We start from the raw sequence: 23,303 nt of genomic DNA on the forward strand, positions 1-23,303 counted from the left end.
TCAACCTATCTTCATATAATAGGTCCTCACTAATAATCATGAAAAAATGGCGCACATTTTTTCTACTCGGTCTGTGTCTCATAGGAGGGCCGTGGGCAGTTTAGAAACCGTCTTCCAGTGACATCATCGATGGGGAATACAAGCAAATAAAAACTGCAGGCTTTCTAGTCCTGAAAAGTTACAATGCGAAAATGGAAGCCATCGTTCTCACGATAATGAAAATCTAAACTTTTTTTTTTTTTTAATCTTAAAAAGAATAATCTGCCTAATGATGATGTCACTGGAAGACGGTTTCTAAACTGCCCACAGCCCTCCTATGAGACACAGACTAAGTAGGAAAAAACCGTGCCATTTTATCATGATTATTAGTGAGGACCTATTATATGAAGAATCAAGATAGGTTGAAAAGTGGTGAAGTGGTCCTTTAAGCAAGAACAAAAAAGCATGGGAATACATCACATAAAAAGCATTTATCATGAAACATGCGTAAGCTAAGAAAGTAACAGTGGAATATCTATATAATGAAACTATACATGTAAACTATACATATATACTATACTATGCTATACATATGTACTATGACGTGCTACATGCAATGCAATTATAGTGCTGTCTACATAACATGCTATAAGTCTGTATCAAATGCTATCTGAGTCTACAGAAATGCTATCTAAGGGGGTAGGGTAAGTGCTACGGGCCATGATGTAGTCTGAAAAGGTGGGTTTTCAGACTATGGCGGAAGATTAGGAGTGATGCTGCAGTTCTGACTGCAACGGGAAGTGCATTCCACAGTTTTGGAGATAAAGGGGTGATCAGGTCCAGAGCCCGGGGGCAAGATGCTTCTGTGCTGGTTCTGGACAAGCGTTGCTATGGGAACGGGCACTGCGCTCCGGTGTGGAGGCGAACGGTTTCTCGTAGGGATGCACCGAAAGGGAAACCAAATACCGAATATAGGAAACAGTTGGCCGAAAACCGAATATCCGAATATGATTAATATTATATTATCTTTTTTTTCCTACAATTGCTGCCCGTACCTTAACCCATTTTGGACTGAGGTCGATTAGGAAAAAAAGGCTTCTAAATAAATAAATAAAATCTGAAAAAACTCTGTTTCTATGTCAGTGGTGCTCAACCTTTTTCATGTCAAGGACCCCCAGAATTATCTCTATTGGGCCACGGACCCCCCCATCTTGAAATAGGTTGCTCCAGGGACTCCAGGGCCACTTGGTGGCACGCTATGAGCTTGTAGATCGGCTATTTTCAGCAAGTATAAAATAAGTCATTACGACGGCATCAAGACCCGCCAAAGTACATTTTAGTCGACTAAATCAACTGTAGATTTAGTCGACTAAAACAAGACTAACACTAAGACATTCCAGGTGACTAAAATGTGACTAAAACTAAATGGAAACTATTCAAAAGACTATGACTAAAACTAAAAAGGTTTGCTGCGTTGTTTTATGCCGTGTCCATTCTGCCGGATACAGCTGGAAACCAAAGTACAGAAGAATGAGACCAGATTGTACAAAATCCTATGTTTCTAGGAGTGATTTTCAAACCTATTTCATGTTGAGGAACCCCAGAAATTCCACGTAGTATCACTCAACGATTTGACTGTGTAAAAATGGCCTATGTTGCAGGCAGCGTGATGTCATCGTTTTATTGTATGTCTCAGTGCTCATTCGAAATATTTTCAAAAGGCTATGTAACATAATCTGTGTTTTTGTAATTCAATCATACAGTACATACAGACACATGGTGTCCTAACGACATGATTCATGTGGATCTGTGTCATGAAAGCTTGTCTCATACCGCCCAATCTGGGAACCCGTTGGCCAAACAACGGAAAAAACAGCACCCTCTTTTCAACAGTCTGTCTCGAGACCAGATATACATACCACCTGGAACGTCTTTTCAGATGGGGGGGGGGGGCAAATACATATATTTCTGGCGGTCCTTGACATGAAAATGTTTGAGAACCACTGATGTAGAAACATGGGTTTTTCAGAAAACTGTCAGGATTTTGAAGGCATTTGTAGAATCGATCTCGGGTCTAAATGGGTTCAAATTCAATGGAATCAGTCATGTGGATTAATGAGCACCAGTAATGAGCACCAGAGAGTGCTGCACTGTTGCCTGCTAATGAGAGAGAGAGAGAGAGAGAGAGATTTTTCGTCTTAGTTTCAGTCGACAAAAACAACACTGATTAGGACTTGGCCTGGCGACATTTTTCACGAGTCGTGAGCCTTTATTTTAGTCATTTATTTAATCCATGGTTTAACTGCACTTTGGCTTTGTAGAGCATTCCATGTCGACTACCGCTGCGGCGATCAGTGGCAGCTGATCATGTACTTATTTTATAGTTCTTTTGAAATATTTAACTTACATTTTTGTAATGAATGTCAACGGGGCTCTGGCTTTTAGCCTTCCCTGACCCCTCCCCTCAATTTTCAAGGGGATTTAACATCTCTCTTGTAGTCATTCACACATCCTTTAATGGATTGATGTCGGAGCATTCCACATAATGGTGGCAGAGTAGTATGCATCTTTTTTTCCCACCATGTTTGTGCTACATTTGGAGGGGGGAGGGGGGGGGGGGGGGTGGTAAGTACCAGATCCATCGTACAGTAGGTGGTGTGGCTGTCATACGTCATAGATAGCCTGGACAGCATTCCTTCAGGTTTGGTTTGGTTTATGCAGGTCGTCCAATGATCCATGGGTCGGCGGTTTGAATCCCGGCTCCTCCTGTCTACATGTCGAAGTGTCCTTGGGCAAGACGACACTGAACCCCACATTGCTCCCGATGTGCTGGTTTGTACCTTGCATGGCTGAGTTCAAATGAGCCATTTTAATCTAGATTAACTCCAGGATTGCAGTGAGATTAATCTAGATTTAAAAACCAATATATATGTATATATGTATTATATATATATATGGGGAAAACACTGGAATGGGAGGCAACGCGGCATTCTAGGAGGAGAGAATTTCCACACTGTACACCACAGTGTGCTACATACTGTACTGTACAGTGTACACCAGACCAATATAAGCACACAATTGGGGCACATTTTAACCCCAAGAGGCGTAATTGTGCAACTGTTGCTTTGAGGAGTTGTATTTACTGGGGTATAGTGTCTTGCTCAGAGGCACAATGGTTGGGACGCACGTTGCGCACACACACACGCACACGCACGCACGCGCACGCACACACACACGCATGGAAACAGTTGAAAAGGTCAGATTCTCACATTCTTTAGCCGTTCCCATTGCATCCACTCTGTGTGTGCACGCTCGCGCACGTGTCTGTGTTTGTGTGTGCGCGTACGTGCGACCTACTATAGGAACATACCACAGATGTTTTCAGCTGTCCCTGGGACCAAGAGAAAAATGCATTCTTTCATCCTTCTTTTTTTAATCTCAAAAACTTTCCTTCCACTTTCCCCACACACTCTTGTTTTGTCAGTGTAAATGTCACTTGGCTCGCGCGTCTGTCCGTTTCTGTGCGACAGAGTGACAGACAGAGTGACAGCGTGCTGCTGTGACTAAACCCAAAAAGAAATGAAAAGAAAAAAAATGCATTCTTTAATTCCTTCTTCTATACCACGCCCTCCCCCTCTGTCTAGTCCACTGTCTGTCTAAAGGGCACGGCCATTTGTCATATGCGCATGCACGCACACGCGCGTGTGTGTGTCTGTGTGTGGGTAAATGTCATTGTCATATTTGGGCACGGAGGATTTTATGTTTTTTTTATGGTTTGGGGGGGGGGGGGGTTTCCAAAGTATGGAATGCTTTCACCCAAAGAGGAGAAGCGACAGACAGACAGCAGAACAGAGCTGTTATTCATGTGGTGAATGGATGGATGGATGGTGTGAAGTCTTCCTATATATGCACCATACAGTATGACTCTTATACGCGCGGAAGTGATGGCGCCTGTGTTTGTGGTCGTCTGTCTCCCGCTGTCTGTTCTGGTTGTGTTTGTGCTTGTTTTATCAGTTGTCACAGAAAATGTCAACTCTCTACTGGCTTATGATCGCCAAGCCCTGCTGGATATTCGCCTTGCTAGCGAAAGTTTGACTCAGTTTCTGAGACAGAAAATGTTTCCTCTACCACCGCTGCTCGCGAGTATACCTGCTCACTTGTACGCTCCTCTCCCCCGTCGGAGACGGCACAAGACCCGCTCCCGTGGTAAACACAGCGGCCAACTGGTGCATTTCTCTGCATCTACCCTGGTTGGAAATGGATCGACCCGTCTCTACACTGTCTCCCGTCGCTCTCTCGAGCCTATCGGCACCTGGCTGGTGCCTGTCACTGACACTGACGTGGATAAGGATTTCCCGAACCGTCGCTGCTCTCCGCAGACGAGGAGTGAACCACTGCTGCCTTCGACCCCTCGCCCGGGCTCCCGCGGCCGGGACTGAACGAAGCGCTGCCCCGCCTCCAGCAAGGATCGCCCTGGTGAACGCTAGGTCGCTAACAAACAAAACGTTTATCCTGAATGATTTCTTCGTCACACGTCAGCTTGACTTTATGTCAATCACCGAGACTTGGGAGAGAGCCGGTGAGTCAACCACTTTTTCCGAACTTTTGCCGCCTGGCTGTGCGTATTTCAGCGCTCCACGAACGACTGGCAAGGGAGGTGGAATTGCGACAGTTTTCAAACAAAACTTTGACTGTAAACAACTGTCACCGCTCTCATTCTCCAGTTTCGAGCTGAACATGTTTGAGCTGGGTCGCTCTCCTCCTGTACTGTACGCTGTAATATACAGACCGCCAAAATACAACAAGCACTTCATCCCTGATTTCTCAGACTTTCTGGCTGAAATAATGCCGAAGTATAATCATGCTTTAATTCTGGGTGATGTAAATATACACGTATGCTGTCCCTCTAAGCCAATGGCTAGTGAATTCTTAAGTCTCATAAGTTCCTTTGATCTTGTGCAGTCTGTGTCTGGTCCCACACAAGAGCACGGGCACACATTGGACTTGGTCCTCTCATATGGTTTACCAGTTTCCAATGTTGAAATATGTGGTGCTTTCTTCTCTGACCATATGCCTGTTTTGTCACTCCCATGTCACACTGTCAAACAAGCTGCACCAGCTATTAGATGCCGTATACTTAACTCTTCCACTGCCGCCCGTTTCTCGTCTGCCTTCACCAGTGCAACAGTAGGCCTACAATGCCCAGCCAGCCCTGTGTGTATGACCACAGATGAGCTAACCACTCGCTTTGATTGCATCTGTCTTAAAGCCCTTGATACTGTTGCTCCTTTTAAAACTAGGCGCCCTAAACCTAAAACTGAGCCCTGGTTGAATGACCGCACACGGAAGGTCCGAAAAGAATGCAGGCCAGCTGAACGTCAGTGGAAAAAGGATAGGCTAACGGTGTCATTTGACATTTTGCGTGACAGCTGGCGAAAATACCAGCAAAGTGTCAAAACTGAAAAGATGAAATACTTTTCAGATATCATTGTAACTAACTGTCACAAACTTCAGGTTTTATTTAAAACTATAAATGATATACTTGACGTCCCCCAGCCTATCTGTCTTGATGCTTCCCCTGAAAAATGTGAGCTCTTTTTACAGTTCTTTATTGACAAAGTGGCCAACATCAGGGCTAGCATCCCTACTCCGACACATGACCCTTCTACTGCTGTCACCTGCCCCAACATTTTGAGCCATTTTGAGCCTGTATCCCTTTTTCAGCTACAGGAAATAATTTCCCAAATAAAACCAACTGGCTCCCCCTTAGACGTCCTTCCCCCTCGTCTGGCTAAAGAAAGCAGTGAGGCTACCGGGCCAGATCTCCTATTGATCATAAACCAGTGCCTGGCAGGTGATGTACCAGCAATTTTTAAACATGCTGTGGTACAGCCGCTGCTTAAAAAGCACAACCTTGATCCTTCTGTCCTATCCAACTTTCGGCCTATTTCCAAGCTCCCATTTAATTCCAAAGTTTTGGAAAAATGTGCCCTGGCCCAACTGATGCCCCATCTGAACACACATGGCATTCTGGAAGTGTTCCAGTCCGGGTACAAAGCTCTCCACAGCACCGAGACTGCACTGTTAAGAATCTTTAATGACATATTTTTGGCTACAGACTCTGGTGACTCTCTCATTCTGGTGCTCTTGGATCTTACCGCGGCATTTGACACTGTAGATTACAGTATCTTGCTCTCTCGCTTGGAGCACTGGGTTGGCATTAAAGGGCCAGCACTAGAGTTTTTTAGATCTTACTTGTCAGGGAGAAGTTTCCGTGTCACCCTAGGGGATGCCACATCCACCACAGCATCCCTCCATTGTGGAGTGCCACAGGGCTCTATTCTTGGACCAATTCTGTTTATGTTGTATCTGCTCCCCCTAGGATCTATTTTTCGAAAACACGGTGTTTCTTTCCATTGTTACGCTGATGACAGCCAAATTTATTTGCCTCTAAAGCGTAACAATCCTGACTCTTTGAAACCACTCCTTGCTTGCCTCGAGGATGTAAAAGCATGGCTGGCTTTAAACTTCCTAAACTTCAATGACAGCAAAACTGAAGTTATGGTGTTTGGGCCCACACAAGCACATGTGTCCCCTCCTGGTGTTTTAGGCCCCCTTGAGCCCTTCTTGAAGCCTACTGCCACCAATCTAGGTTTCAAAATCGACTCTGACCTAAAGATGGACAAACAAATAAATGAAGTAGTAAGAAAGAGCTTCTTCCAGCTTAGGAGGCTATCTAAGGTTAAGTCTTGTCTATCCCGCTCTGTGTTTGAAACTGTAATTCATGCTTTCACGACTTCCCTCCTTGACTACTGTAATGTCCTGTATATTGGAGTAAACCAGGTTTCCATATCTCGATTACATCTAGTCCAGAATGCAGCTGCTAGGTTACTTACAGGCACACGTAAGCGAGACCACATCAGCCCTGTACTAGCCTCCCTCCACTGGCTTCCTGTGCGATACAGGATTGACTTCAAATTATTGCTCTTTGTCTTTAAGTGTCTAAATGATTTGGCACCCATTTATTTATCTGAACTGCTGAAACCCTATGCTCCGACACGGACGCTCAGGTCCTCTGACCAGCTTCTCCTGGTGGTTCCTAGGGGGGGGGGGCGGACGCACCCTTGCAGGTCCATGCAGGTCCATTTGGTTTCGATTTGTGGGGGGAGGGGGCGACGACGACAGTCACCCACCCCTTAGAAGTTCTGAATCCCCTCCCTTTCCGAAAATGCCGGAAAGGAGTATGCATTTGCCCGTTAAAACTTGTTTCTGTGTCTGCAACTTCAACGGCCAATATTGTAACATGATATTATAATAATACTAAACAAACTCACCTTTTCCTTCTCTTCCCCCGTCCGTGTGCTCTTTGACAGAAACGTGCCAAAGGCCAGTTCCTGTTCTTCAAGGTGTGCGAGCACCTCAACCTGATGGAGAAGGACTACTTTGGCCTCTCGTACAAGGACAGCCACGACCAGAGCGTAAGTACCGCGAACCCATTCTGACCTGAGATCAGATCCTGAAAAAAAATGTCTTCTACATCCCGACAGTTTTCCAAAAAAGCTACGTTTGCATATTTAAAAAAATAGCAGACCTACAAGCTCGGCGCGCTACGAGCTTGTAGATCTGCTGTTTTTCCAATAGCTAAAGCATAACATAATGCTAACGACAAGAGGGGTTCTTGCCCTGGCGAGGTGCTAACTAGATCCAATTTCCCACTGACAGCCCATTCATCCAAACGGAAAAGTCCTGTCGTTTAATTGAATTAAACGGACGTCAAACTCGCCAACATTGCAGCCGTACGGAAAGCTTGAATTATCCTCTTTCAATCTATTAAAATTTTTGTTTCATGAAAATCCACCGTAGACATTTTTATGGGGCTACTTCTAGGTCTCTAAAACTGCCTCCCCCTGCTGGCCAGCAGCCCCCCCCCCCCCCCCCCCCCCCCCCCCACCACCTCTCTCTCTCTCTCTCTCTCTCTCTCTCACACTCACTCACTCACTCACTCACTCACACACACACACACACACACACACACACTCATTAGCAGGCAACAGAGCATGCACTCTGTTTCTGGCGCCCCCTACTGGTACTAATAAGTCATATACTCGTACTCATGACCAATGATACATAGGTACGCGCGGACATGCCGGACAAAAATAGATGCCTCATTGGCCACTGCGGTTCGTTGGAGCGATGTCTATGCTCTCCCCCTGTCAGGTGAAAAGAAGCAGCTTGGACTCCTCATGCATAGAAGGAAGCATGAGGTCAGTCCGCTGCCCCCCCCCCAGGTTGGCAGAGGAAGTGTAGCGCCCAGAATCACATTCGATTATTGACACTGGGTGACAAAATGGGTTACAAAATCATGCGATAAAGATTTTATTCAAAAAATATATACACATTTTGTGCAGCTACACACTCTCCACTGCGGTAGATCAGCCACAGGGACGCGCTGAAGAAACATGGCGGCCATTTTGTTCTTGCACCCTATTTGGAGATCACACATCTCTCATTTAGCCGTCCGTATTTGTGTGAAATCTATTTAACAATCTCTCTCTCTCTCTCTTTGTCTCTCTGTCTCTCTGTCTCTCTGTCTCTCTCTCTCTCTCTCTCTCTCTCAGTGTTGGCTGGATCCCACTAAGGAAATCAAGAGACAAGTACGCAGTAAGTAGATGAACTCTTCACATCCAGCATCCCTGTGATCTGTTTATTACATTTTGCCTGGGTGGTCATCCATCCATCCATCCATTACATGTTTATGCACACGCACGCGCACGCACAAACACACGCGCACACACACACACACGCACACGCACACACACAGACACGGTGAAGCACAGTGTTTCTCACGGCTGTAGAGGTCAAAGTTCTCAAACTCTGCCCGAACCCCGACCGGTCCCGAGTCCCGACCCGACCCGGGGCCGAGCCTCGGGCTCGGATTTGTTTTCTTTTTTTCTCCCCCCCCCCCTTTTATTTCCCTAAGAATGTTATTATCATACTATAATTCTAACAATGTCTGTCCATGTGTGTGTGTGTGTGTGTGTGTGTGTGTCTGTCAGAAACAAACACTTATCTCCTCATTGCCTGCACCAATCGCTCCCTTTTCACACAGGCATTGACCATATGCATATGGAGGGCGTAACGAAGCCCTTTTTTCGATTTGACACATTAATGATTATTAATTAATTTATTAGTCAATTACAAACGCACCCAGGCGCAGTACCCTTCACGGCCACAAGGGGGGGCAAATATCTCATAATGGGTAAGGACTAGTTATAATAAAATAGCAATTCTGTTATTTGTGTAATGTGCAGGCTATAGCCTGTATGTATGTATGTATAGAGGGTATGCGCATGCATAAAGTAAATGGCAAATCGAGTGGCAAAGTGAGTTTAATGTCGTTTAACGTCGTTTAATGCAATCATATTGGACTTTTCTGTTTGGATGTATGGGGCTGTCAAGGCCAGAAAGTAGTTTTTTGGCACTCGGTAGGCGTTCAATGTAATGAGTCCCATAGGATGCAGGGATGGTCTTTTAGAAATGAGTCCCTGCAGAGACATTGCATGAGTCCCACTTCAACCACGCTAGGAGTCATATATTGCCATTTCTACAAGTTGCAGCATTTAACTCCCATTTCATTGTATATATGGTTATAATGTGGTTATATTCATGTAGAAAACAGAAGAAGAAATGGTTATTATAACTGAAGCTATAGCGAAATAAACTAGAATAAAGAAAAACAGCACAGTAGTACCGTAGTGCATCCCGTGGATGAAGAGGTCATTGTTTTATTGCGTCCCTTAACTATGAACTGCGTTTTGGGATGCAAAAAAAATGCACCCTATTTTGATCTCTGTGAAGTGCGCTGTGCTATAGAGCGTCGCAGTCCCGCCTCCTTTCATGACGTCGCCAGGCCCAGGAAATAGTTCCCAATGCATTTGTCCCGTAGACATTTCAAAACGTATTTATTTAAAGACCTTATAAGCGTCGTACAAAGCCAACTCTTGTCGTGACAAATCATGACAACAAACACACTATTTTGGACCAAACAAAAATAGCAGATCTACAAGCTCATAGCGCGCCACTACGAGTGGCGCGCTACGAGCTTGTAGGTCTGCTATTTTTGAAAAATCAAAGAACGACAGACATAGAAACAGCTTTTTCAGAAAACAGTCAGGATGTAGAAGAATTTTTTAGAATCTGATCTCTAAATGGGTTAAATAAATACTTTCTGAAAAGTCTATGAGGAAAATGAACGGGGACTGCGACGCTCTATATGCGATACACTTGTGACACTTGAGTTCGTCTCTACAAAATGTCTTCTAGATCCTGACAGTTGTCAGAAAGAACCTCTGTTTCTATAACGTCAGTCGTTCTCAAACTATTTCATGTCAAGGAACCCCCGGAAATATCTGTATTTGGTCGCATAAAAATGCTTAAATGTTTCATAAGATCAATCACACGATGGCTGAAGCGTCAGGCTTTCGCCATGTTGCACGGAGCTATCTCGTTAAAGCCAGCTGGCTGCGATGAATAACCTAATCATTAATCATCGTCTACAGGCTACTTGGTTTCCAAAATGCTTAGTGTTATAACCGCGCGTCCCTCGGCGTGCCTTGTCGTATGTTCCCCAAATTCCCACGGGCATGATGACTTGTGTGGGGGCATGCATTTCCAACTTGCATCGTCCCAAGTAGGCCAGTGTTCTAGTCTAGTATATACAATGAATGTAATGTCACTTATTTGCCCATAATATCTCATTTGGCTGTCCAGTTACAGTATAGCTATACTGTAAATGAGTCGTTTTCTCGGATTTGTACTAATTCAGAAGCACCCTGTTTCACTTCGGCAACTAAAACCCCACATTTTATTTGAATGTTTGATAGTTTTACTTCAAACCCCCCACACATTTTTTTTGTTGTTCCAAGGACCCCCCCCCCCCCTTCCCAGAAGCAAAGATTTGAGTTAAAAAATATTCAAAGGTTTGTGCCACATTTTCACAATCTTTCAAAAAAAATAGCAGACCTATACAAGCTCGCTATGAGCTTGTAGATCTGCTATTTTTTAAATGGCTAAAGCATAACATAAATTATTTGGTGCAACCACTCCAAGTAACAGAAATGCCCGGGCATAATATGTGACTATATGTTTAGAGTAGCAGTAGGGGCAAAAGTGGCGCTGTTGTGCCAGAAACAGAGAGAGAGAGAGAGAGAGAGATAGAGAGAGAAAGAGAGATAGTGTTGCACTGTTGCCTGCTAATTACAGAGAGAGAGAGAGAGGCAGGGGGAGAGGGGAGTTGCACCACAGTACACACAGGTGTGATTTATTTCTGTGTTTGGACTGGGAGTACAGTATAGGACACATTTTATTGAGGAATGGCATGTTTGTCAACACTCGGGATGCCCCCCCTACCCCCCCTCTCTTTCCCACTCTCTCTCTCTTTCCACAATTGAGGTGGAACACACACGGTTGTACTTAAAAAAAGAAAGAGAGAGAAACCCTCTAAAAGTTGTAATTTTTGGACGAAAATCTCCAGCTAAAACGTATCATTTGGCCCCCGTAAAGTGTTAAACCGCTTTACAATTGGCATGTGTGCGAATGCCGTGGGTGTGTGTACTATGTGTATACGTTCACTTACACACACACACACAAAGGTGTGTGTGTGTGTGTGTGTGTGTGTGTGTGTGTGCGCGTGTGTGTGTTGCGTGTGTACAGCACATACCAACCTAATGACGGGTCTGTCGTTGGACCCAGAGCCATAGTAGTAAGACAGAGTTACGACATTGCGGGGGCAGAAACCATCCTGGTCACAGTGGTTCATGTACTCACGCGAGCCCATAGACTCCAATGCATTCCAGACTTCCGGTTGTCCCTTTTTTTTAAAGGGACAAAGTTGTCGTGACTCTTCTCTTACTCTCTATGGCTCTGGTTGGACCCTCTCGCACAGCACCCTGGCCCCGTGGCCAATCAGAGAGAACCCTGTCCCCTGTGACAATTCATTTTCGGGTCACGAAAATGACCTGCTTGAATTACTTCGTCTAAATTAGTAGCTTAAATGACCAGTATTAAATAAAGACTGCTGCCAGCAATGCATGAAACCCCATTTTGGTTAAATGGACAAGACAAGCTCAACACAACAAAATTTGTTTATTTTATTTACTTTTCTATCCCAGCCCCTTTAGTTTATTTAAGTAGGGTACTTATGTACCCTACTGTTGGTCTTCAAAATGACTCTTCTTAATTCATGTTTACTAATAAAGTCATGTCAACGTGTGGCATGATAGTGTGCAACACATTCAAACCGGGAAAAAGCGTGTGTAACCATTATATTATACTGTAGCTATGGCTATTAAAAAATAGCGTAACAATCTTTGTATTCGGAAAACATCGTTATAATCTGCCCCTCGGGCCTTCACCCATTCTGAACGGGAACACCTTTTGGTGTTTTTTTTTTTTTTGATCAAAGTTTTTTTATTAATGTTCACACGAAAATATTATACAACATTTTTCGAACATTTTTTTTCCCTCCCTTCCCCCCAGAATTCCCGCTCTGAAAGAGCCACAACCCCGGTACCTTGCACCATATGAAATAAAAGGCACATACAAATATACATAGACATAATAGAAGACTAATAGAAGTATGCAAACAAATAATAATAATAATAATAAATATGTATAAAAAAATAAAATAAATAAATAAAGACAATAATAATAATGATACCTTTTGGTGTTTTAAGGATTATGTCACCTGGAACTACATATTTTCAGATGGGGGTCGGCGGCCAATTAGATATATTTCTGGGTCCTTGACATGGAAATGTTTTGAGAACGACCGATATAGTTTTCTGAAAAACCTCATGTTTCTGTCACGTTTTGAGAACGACCGACATAGAAACATGTGGTTTTTCAGAAAACTGTCAGGTTTTTGAGAACGACCGACATAGAAAGATGTGGTTTTTCAGAAAACTGTCATGCTTTTGAAGACATTTGTAGAATTGTCCTCACGTCTAAAATGGGTTAATGGCTTAAAGGGTGTGTTTTACGTCGAGAAAGAAAAGGAGAATACACGTCGGGGGTCATTTTTTTAACGTGTGCCTCTGGCTTTCATGTGCACCCCAGACATTTGCTACATGTTTAGATATTTGATATTCCATCTTTGGATCAGATTCAGCCCCTCCTATTAAAAAAAAGCCCATTCAAGTTCAAACTCTAATTGAACTTTAGTCTATTTAGTCTAACCACGTTAGACTAATTGAAAACACACGGCCCTGCTCCAGGTGACTGATATTATCCTGAAATAAGTATCAGAGCTGAAATCGACATGTAAATATGAAATAAATGCTTAAACGTGTAGCTATAGGTGTAATGTTAGAGACTTTCAACCCTGTTTTCTCAACTCGCTGTTTCTCTGCAAGACATTACTCTATATAAGCCACATCTCCAAAACCGGTGGGTCAAACTGAACAACCAACATGTCAATTTGAAGCTATGATTCCCTGCTTTCATAATTATGACGTGAAAAAAATCCAATGGCAGTCCCTCAGTCGATGTTCTTTTTCCCCACAAATGAAATGAAAAACGGGGGTTGTCTTATAATCAGAGTCGTCTTATATTCGGGACAATTGGATGATTTGAGTCATGTAATCTCTACTGCTACTAGGGCCCTAGTGATGGAGGAATACTAGGAATGAAAACAGTCCAGACCAACGACCCATCATGTAATTAACCCATTTTGGGAGGGAACCCCTTTTGGTGTTAGCATTATATGTTATGCCTTAGCTATTGAAAAATAGCAGATCTACAAGCTCAGACCTACAAGCTTGTAGGTCTGCTATTTTTGAAACGACTGACACAGAAACACAGCTTTTTCAGAAAACTGACATTTTCAAACAGACATTTTTAGAATCTGATCTCAGGTCAGAATGGGTTAATTCCAAAGCCAGTCGGAAATTTTCTCCTCTTAACTCTTTAACCCATTCTGACCTGAGATCAGATCCTGACAGTTTTCTGAAAAAGCTATGTTTCTATGTCAGTCGTTCTTCGATAAAAATAAATAAATAGTTCCAGGGACCCCCCGCCCCCAGTAGCAAAAAAAAGCGTTTACTGGGAAAGAATATACATTCAAAAGATTTTTGCGCCACATTTTCAAGATTTTTTTTCTAAAAAAAATAGCAAGCTTGTAGATCTGCTATTTGTTTTTTCTTCCAACAACTTAAGTTTAAAAACAATGTGGTTAAACGATGAAGCGACACAGATGCGTTCCGTCCAAAGTGGGTTAATTTGCTTAAGACGTCAGGGCAGCTGACACCTCGAGCAGTCATTCCCATGTCCTGTTAAGGTGTCCTTGTACATGCACTGCGTTATGTACTGTACAGTATTTGCACTGAGTCCTGTTTAGAATCCATACTGTACATCATCAGCTGAGCACACCGCACAACCTTCCCATAATATCATAAGGAACAGCGTGTCTCCGGACTGTGCGCTGTGTAAAAAGTACTTGCTTATCTGTCCCCTGAAACCCATCAGGACAGAATGTTTGGCCATCCAGGTTATGCAAATGTGACCAGATTTGACTGAAATCCCTGAGGAGAATAACTTTTTGTTTTTAGATTTTTTTCCCCCCAAAAATTAGTTAATAGCACAGGCAGACTCGTCACATAGTAGATCATGCCTGAAATAAGTGTCCGAGCTGAAATCGACATATATAAATAAATGCTTAAACATGTAGCTATAGTTGTAATGTTAGAGACCACATGAAGACATGTAAATATGAAATAAATGCTTAAACATGTAGCTATAGGTGTAATGTTAGAGACCACATAAGACATGTACATATGAAATAAATGCTTAAACATGTAGCTAGGTGTAATGTTAGAGACCACAGAAGACATGTAAATATGAAATAAATGCTTAAACATGTAGCTTTAGGTGTAATGTTAGAGACCACATGAAGACATGTAAATATGAAATAAATGCTTAAACATGTAGCTATAGGTGTAATGTTAGAGACCACAGGAGTGAACCTTTCAAGCCTGTTTTCTCAACTTGTTTTCTGCAAGACATTATTACTCTATCAGCCATATCTCCAAAACTTTTGGGTCAAACAACCAATATGTCAATTTGAAGCTAGGATTCCCTGCTTTCACATGACCATCCAATGGCAGTCCCTCAGTCAAATTCTGTCACAAATGCTTAGCTGTACTACCTGTATGTATGGATATAAACTTGTTCATATTAAAGGTTCACGACAGACAGAGCGTCTCTTTCAGAACAACGAGGGACCCATGCCAGGACATGATTCCCCATTCATTTTTCCCTGTAGACATTTCAAATGTCTACAGCTACTGTCTACCTTTTTTTTTGGGGGGGAGGGGCAGGCAAACAAGAAAAGAAACGGCAGTTGACAACGGTAGTAGTTTTTCTTCTTTGTAATTATTTGCTCGGCTCAAAATATTGTGTTTGTTGTCATGGTTTGTCACAACTCCAGTTGGCTTTGTACGAGGCTTAAAAGGTCCTTTAACCCATTTTGGGCGGGAACCCCTTTTGGTGTTTTAAGCATTATGTTATGCTTTAGCTGTTGAAAAATAGCAGATCTACAAGCTCACAGAGTGCCGCGATTTGACTGGCTTTATGTGGCCAGTTAAATCTGGCCACATAAAACACACGTTGAGGCGTTGCAGGGGCGTTGTTTTAGATGTGACATGAGCTTCTTCTTGAAGTATATGAAAGTCTTTCAATCCCCCCTGGCACAGATCCCCAGTGTACTGCCTAAAGTCCTATACTTAAAACTCCTTCAGTGCAACATGACTCCCTTGGACGCCTTTCCCGTGACGCCCTCGTTGCCTTTGGCACCTTTGGACGCCTTTTTTACTTTCTCTAATCTGGTGTTCAGGTGATGATATGCACATTACATGCACAATAGAATTACAAATTCTTTCTTTTATTTATAATGCGGGCTTCGGTGGCAACGAGGGCCAAAACTGGTATCCACCTGGTGGCACTGGATTTATTGGCACTACTGGTTGCCGACGGCCAGGTGGAAGCTCTTACGTGTGCCAGTACAAACTGATCTCCAAAACATGTCCGTTGAGTTTAACTTTGCTTTATTTTCCGTAGTAATTTTTCCTATACAACATACAGATAAAATAACAAGAAAGAAACGGTAACAAACACAGGCGACCAGCCCTCCTGAACGCAGTAGAAAACAGTTAGCCTCTGCCGTCTTCCACTGGCAACACCTGTGCCTGATTATCAGCCTGGTTAAATACCTGGGCTGGCCCCCCGACACTGACCAAGCTGCAGTGACACTGCCAATCAACAAAACATTAGGTCATAATGGCTCTTAGACCCAGGAATGACAGTTTCGAAGGAAGAGAGACGGCTCCCTATACGATCTTTTGCAGATTAATTGCGGCAGCTCGGTGATTCTAACCAACCACACGAGCTTATAGCCAGCTCGATGGCAATCCTCTCCGTTTCTTGGCAGGCCGTGTTTGCACAGCGCTGGACGCTGTTGACAAGCATGTTCTTCTGTTTGCCTCAAAATAATGATAATAGTGTTCTGTCGGGTCCTAACTGTACACTTCTTGTAATGGGATCAGAGGTGGATGGTAGCTGTGTTTCAACAGGCCCCCCGAGTAGGGCTCGGCAATGAATCGATATTGTAGCGATCTGCTATCGCACACACACAATCACTCACACCCACACACACACACACACCACTGCAACATGGCCATGGCCTAACTGGCAGTAGAACAGTAGAATCTAAGTCAAACCGTTACAATATTGTGATATGAGACTAGACATGGTCTGGGTTTTGGATATCATAATATAGTGTAGTCTTTTGCTAGTTTTAGAAAATCTTTATTTTTTATTTATTTTTTATTACTGTCTACACGCTCAAGCTGCATTGCATGTGCAATGTGTGCGTGTGAGAGAGTCTAATGTCCAATTATTTAATTTGTTTTCCGTCTGTGTGCCACTCGTGTGCTGTGTGGGCCGTGGGGTCACACAATTAACGGTTTGAAACGGATACGGAAAAAAGAGAAATCCACAAACGTTTACCTATATACTATATACTATACCTATACGTTACCCTATATACATTGAATATGCTAGTGTAATGTATTGGACTTCAAAGAAGTCCTTTTAGTATCGGCACGTGCTATACGGGCACACCGGACAGCAGCTGGCCACACGGGTCACTTTTCACATGCAGTTAAACTGTGTTTAAACCGAGGGGGAACACATGTACCTTTTTCTTTGTGCGTTATCAGTGTCCTTGGGGTTGGGCCCGACAACAGGCCAACAGGTCACAAGCTCTTGACAGCTCCATGCATGCTATATAAGCACGGCCTCCTCTAGCATGTTTGGAGCTGCTTCGTAATCTGTAGAGCGAGACTCTTGCCTCCTTTGAGAAAATGCACGCTACTGTGAGCTTCACCGTGCTGGCCTCGCTGCTCTGTCTGTCCGGGGCAGCGGTGGTGCCGGACGCGGCGGCCGACGGCCGCTCCCTGCAGGACATGTGGGACAAAGTGGAGCTCCTCACGGCCAGGGTGGCCCTCCTGCTGGACACCGTGGAGAGCCAGGCGGAGCAGATGAGGAGGATGGGGCAGGGGATCGTCGAGCAGAACGTGGCGCTGGCGGGCGCCGAGGGCAGGCTGACCCACAGCGAGGAGAAGGTGGCGGCCGTCGGGGAGGAGGTGGCGCTCGCAGAGAGGAAGCTGGCGCAGCTGAGCGAAGCCAGCGATGCCCAGTCGGCCGACATGTCCGTGATTGTGATTCGACTGGCCGCCAATCTGAACGAGACGTCGAACCAGGCCGACAAGTTGACGGCCCTGAGAGCCAGAGTGACGGACAGCGAGGGTGAAAACCTGGCGCAAACGATGAAGCTGTCCTGCCTGTTCGCCAGGATGAATGCCACCGCCAGCCACCTGGAGGAGCTGAAGGTGAACCAGACCGCGGATGTGGTCGCTCTCGCGACTAGAATCATCCACACTGAGAACGCGAACGCTGTCCAGTCAATTGAACTTGCGAACATTGGTGTCCGACTCACATCCGCCGAGTACGCCACTTCAATCCACGTCACAGAACTGCTCGCCCTCGGGGACAGACTGGTCGCCACAGAGGTAGCAACGGAGGGCCTGGAGAACCAGCATTCTGCTCAGTCCGACGAGATCGCCGCCCTCGGCGCCGGACTGCAGGCCGCGGGGCAGCAGGTGGGCGAGCTGGAGACGGAGACCTCAGCCCTGTCGACGGAGCTGACCGCCGTCGACTCCAAGCTGACCGAGGTGAAGGGAGACGTTGAGGTGCTGTCTGCAGAGATCACGTCTAGGGTCACGGCCACCGAGAACGCGAACGCCGCCCAGTCAGCTGACCTCACGGCCCTCGGAGGACGACTCGCAGCCACCGAGGACGCCACTTCAGCCCAAAGCGCCGACCTGCTCGCCCTCGGGGACAGACTGGTCGCCACAGAGGTAGCAACGGAGGGCCTGGAGACTCAGCATTCGGCTCAGTCCGACAAGATCGCCGCCCTCGGCGCCGGACTGCAGGCCACAGGGCAGCAGGTGGGCGAGCTGGAGACGGAGACCTCAGCCCTGTCGACAGAGCTGACCGCCGTCCACTCCACGTTGACCGAGGTGAAGGGAGACGTCGCGGAGCTGGCGGCGAACGGAGCCCCACCGAAGGTGGCCTTCTCCGCCGCCATGGATGAAGTCGAAAAGCTGAGAGGAGAAAGATGGACGCACATGGTTTACGACCATGTGTACACCAACGTCGGCGGCGGCTACAACAAGACGACCGGCGTCTTCACCGCGCCGGTACAGGGAGTGTACTTCTTCACGTTCACCGCGTCGAACAACTACTACCGCGACTCGGACATGGGGGTGAAGCTGTTCCACAACGACGAGGAGATCATGTATAACCACGAGGACGGCAAGGAAGAGTTCATGTCAAACGCCGTCACTCTAACGCTGGCGGTGGGAGATCATGTGTTTTTGATGCTGCAGCCTAGGATCACGGTTTATGCCGACGAGTACGAGAACAGCTTCTCTGGCCATCTTCTGTTCACTGTTTAAAAGAACAGGTTTACAAAGCGCGTTGCTGTCACCATGTGGAAACCATGTGTTAGATCTGTTCAGTCTCAGTTACAACAGTATTGAGTCATTGGTCAGGCTTTCCATGTTATTTTATTACAGAGTCAGAATTCCTGCTGTTTCTGTGTTTTCAAGTGATGTAAAATAAAAATGAGCAGTAATGCCCCGAGTTTGTCGTCTCGTTTTCTTAAGCAGACTGGAGAAAATGCAATCTTCTGGCTACGTTTGATCTTTTTGTGGAAACTTATCCAACTGTATTTTGTGGAAACATAATCTAACGCAAATGCATATAGGCCCCCATTCAGACAATAAATGTATTTAAATCTCCAAAAAAATCATATTTTGGTGAAAATATAACCTATATAAGGGTATTTTTTTGTAGAGAAGGAGGGATGCTTTTTTTATTTAACTCATTTTGGGCGGGAACCCCTTTTGGTGTTTTAAACATTATGTTATAGTTTAGCTATGGAAAAATAGCAGATCTACAAGCTCAAAGCTACGAGCTTGTAGGTCTGCTATTTTTGAAAAAAATGTGGTGCAAAGCTTTGAACTCTTTCAGAGCCGACGTTTTTAACTCAAATCTTTGCTTCTGTGAGGTGGTCCCTGAAACAACACATTTTCAGATGGCGGTCAGCGGCCAATTTCATATATTTTTGGGGGTCCTTGACATGATATATTGAGAACCACTGATATAGAAACATGAGGTTTTTCAGAAAAGAAGAAGAAGAAAGACGAAGAAAGACGTCAGGCCTAAATGGGTTAATGTCCAAAATGCAACGTTTGGGTCCTTGGACCTTCCTCAGGAAGGTCCAGGGAGGAAGGTCCAGGGAGCCAAACGTTGCATATTGTGGACATTAAATGAAAAGCTCTTGAACCAGCCAGTGACAGTGTGCGGGTCATCCCTCCCTCCTCTACCTGTCTGCAGTCTGCTGCTTTGTCGCCGACGCACCTGTTGTAAATTAGTAAGTTGAGTGTGCGGAGGTCTTCCCTTCAAAAGGGGTGTTTTAGTGAAAATGTATTTCCATTAGCAAATAAATAAAACAAATACAATACAAAAAAAAGTCCAAAAAGGACCAAACTTTTTTCTTTATATATATATATATATATATATACACATTATTTATTCTAAAACCAATATGAAATATAGTAAGTAATATAAATGCTTATTATAGTCACATGTATACAAAAAGCATTGGTGATTATTTCCTGGTCAATTCACAATTTTCATGAAACCTCAACAAAAAAACCTGGTTATTAGAATTATCTTAACAAAATTGTGACCGTCATTGAACTGTTTGTTCATGTCGTATGAAAGCAGGGAATCATAGCTTCAAATTTACAATTTAGGCATTTAGCAGACGCTCTTAATCCAGAGCGACTTACATTAAGCAAGAACAAAAGCATGGCAATTCATCACATATATAAAAAGTAGTTATCATGAATCATGTATAAACTAAGAACATAACAGTGGAGTATCTATGCAAACTATACTATATATTATATGTTACACATGTGTACTATAAAGTGCTATGACTACATACAATACAATTCTAGTGCTACATAAAGTCTACATAAAGTCTACATAAAGTGCTATCTAAGGGGCTAGGCTAGGGCAAGTGTTACGGGCCATGGTGGAGTCTGAAGAGATGGGTTTTCAGACTACGGCGGAAAGATTGGGAGTGAGGCTGCGGTTCTGACTGTGATGGGACATATTGGCTGTTCAGTTTGACACACCAGTTTTGGAGATAATGGCTTTATATAGAGTAATGTCTTGCAGAAAACGGCGAGTTGAGAAAACGGGTCCAAAAGGCTCACTTCTGTGGTCTCTAACCTATAGCTACATGTTTAAGCATTTATTTCATATTCGCATGTCGATTTCAGCTCTGACACTTATTTCAGACATGCTCTAGTCTAGTATGTGAAGAGTCTGCCTGTGCTATTAACTCATTTTGGATATAAAATAAATAAATCCTTGCCGCCATGACTGTCTCTGTATCAAAAATAGTCACAAATCATATCGAGCAAATTACCTATACCCCTGGTCAATTCTCTGAAGATGCATTGTTTGAGTCACGATGGATTTTATTTTCATCCCCTCCAGTTGAATGCCTCGTTTCAGAGACGTAAAATACATTAAATTAACAACTGGAAGGGAGAGGAATTATATGTTTACAGAATATGTTTTAGGCCCAGGGAGGTTTGCATGTAGCCTACTGGGAGTGGGAGTGTGTGTGTGTGTGTGTGTGTGTGTGTGTGTGTGGGGGGGGGGTGGGGGTGGGGGTGTCACGAAGGGTGCAGTGCAGTGGTGGAAAGTAACTAAGTATACTTTTACTTAAGTACTGGTACTTGAGTACAATTTTGAGGAATTTGTACTTTACTTGAGTATTTCCAGTACTTTTTACTTCTACTCCACTACATCTCAGAGCCAACATTTTAACTTTTACTCCACTACAATCATTTGGAAACTTCAGTTACTATAGTTACATTGGCTATTTTAAAACATACATTAACCACTTCAACCCTATACATTTTGGCCATTTGAAAATATTTTCAATATATTTTGTACACATTTTGAATGGGACATTCTGCAATATGAGTACGTTTATTACTTTAATTACATTTTGATGTACAAAACATGGCTAGTATTAGAGGTGGTATTATTTATTATTAGGGCTGGGCACATTTTTGGATATTGTATCCATATCATGATATGAGATGAGATGATGATCTTGGATTTTGATATCATTATCAATATGTATATGGTATTAAAATATGGTGCATTTTACGTCCCAAAACGCAGTTTATAGTTGACCCATTTTGGGCGGGAACCCCTTTTGGTGTTAGCTATTGAAAAATGACTGAAAAATGACTGACGACTGACATAGAAACATAGCTTTTTCAGAAAACTGACATTTTTAGAATCTGATCTCAGGTCAAAATGGGTTAAGGGACGCAATGAAACGACAACCTCTGCATCCACGCGATGCAGTACTGTACGTACTGTACGGGTGCAGTACGTACAGTAGTTCAGACAAGTCATTGGCCCCGACAAATGACAACCCACCTCATCTCCTAACCTAACCTAACCATAACCGCAAGCACGGGAGCAGACGCTAGTCCGACATGAGGATGAATGTCTGACTCATGCCAGGTCTGAAAAGTGTCCACCTCCCCTACTGTGCTATACTGTAATGTTTTATTTATTTATTCTAGTTTATTTTGCTAGCTTTAGTTATAATAAATCATTTCTTCTTCTGTTTTCTACATGCATAGTTTACCACATTATAACCATATGAAATGAAATGGGAGTTAAATGCTGCAATTTGTAAAAAATTGCAAAATATGGCATCCTGGGACGCTTTGTGCTGGTTTTAATCACTTAACGCCTTATTTTATATTTAAGTTTGAACGTTTTGGACAGCTAAAATAGCCGATCCACAAGTGTGGCATTGCACCGTCTTGTGAGTTTGTAGATTGAAATTATATGAAATAAATACTGTGTGTGTGTGTGTGTGTGTGTGTGTGTGTGTGTGTGTGTGTGTGCACTCACATACAGTGAGTACAGTATACATATTTATATACTCACTCTTATTCCTATATAAACTCAAGACCACAATTATTTGTTCACCCTTCTGTTCAAGTAAAGCAGAGTCTGCTCGTCAAACGCATTATTTCATCCCTGTGGTTCCTTTGATGTCCTCATGCTACAAGTAAAGATCAGCTCGAGAATCAAATCAGACCAGACCAGACGTACAGCCTACTTGAACTTGACCTCACTGTGGTGTAATGTTGCGTTACTGCGTGTGTATGTGTGTGTGTGTGTGTGTGTGTGTGTGTGTGTGTGTGTGTGTGTGTGTGTGTCACTGTGCAACCCTTCAAATATGATATCAGTATATTGTTGCCAAGCCCTATATGAGTCACAGTCAAAAGAACACAGCGCTGTCGAGGGCCCTAAACTATAAGACGGGGGAAAGATGCACAACACACACGCTCCCAGTGGAAATAACTGACTTGCGAAAACACAATGATTTAATTTGTATTATGTGTGTGTGTGTGTGTGTGTGTGTGTGTGTGTGTGTGTGTGTGTGTGTGGGGGGGGGGGGTGCTGTCAGGGGACAACAGCTTGTTGTGCCCTGACACAGTTGAAACTGGTAAAACAAGGGAAAAAAGGGTCATTCACATTCATACATGCATTACATCATGGCACAGCATGTACAACGTTATGTGTTTTTA

The 23,303-nt window shown here is 43.9% G+C and overlaps 1 protein-coding gene across 3 annotated transcripts in view; it reads left to right on the forward strand.

The window, feature by feature from the left end:
- The window catches only part of epb41l2 (erythrocyte membrane protein band 4.1 like 2), a 122,479-nt gene that overhangs the window by 39,617 nt on the left and 59,559 nt on the right, over positions 1 to 23,303 (forward strand). For all 3 annotated transcript variants that reach the window (XM_083790387.1, XM_083790388.1, XM_083790389.1), the window contains exons 5-6: positions 7,353 to 7,457; positions 8,598 to 8,640. In XM_083790387.1, the coding sequence (XP_083646513.1) occupies positions 7,353 to 7,457; positions 8,598 to 8,640 (148 nt within the window). The remainder of the gene's footprint in view (positions 1 to 7,352; positions 7,458 to 8,597; positions 8,641 to 23,303) is intronic.

Source organism: Protomyctophum parallelum (assembly GCF_964188405.1).
Source record: "Protomyctophum parallelum genome assembly, chromosome: 19".
Lineage (NCBI taxonomy): Eukaryota > Metazoa > Chordata > Actinopteri > Myctophiformes > Myctophidae > Protomyctophum > Protomyctophum parallelum.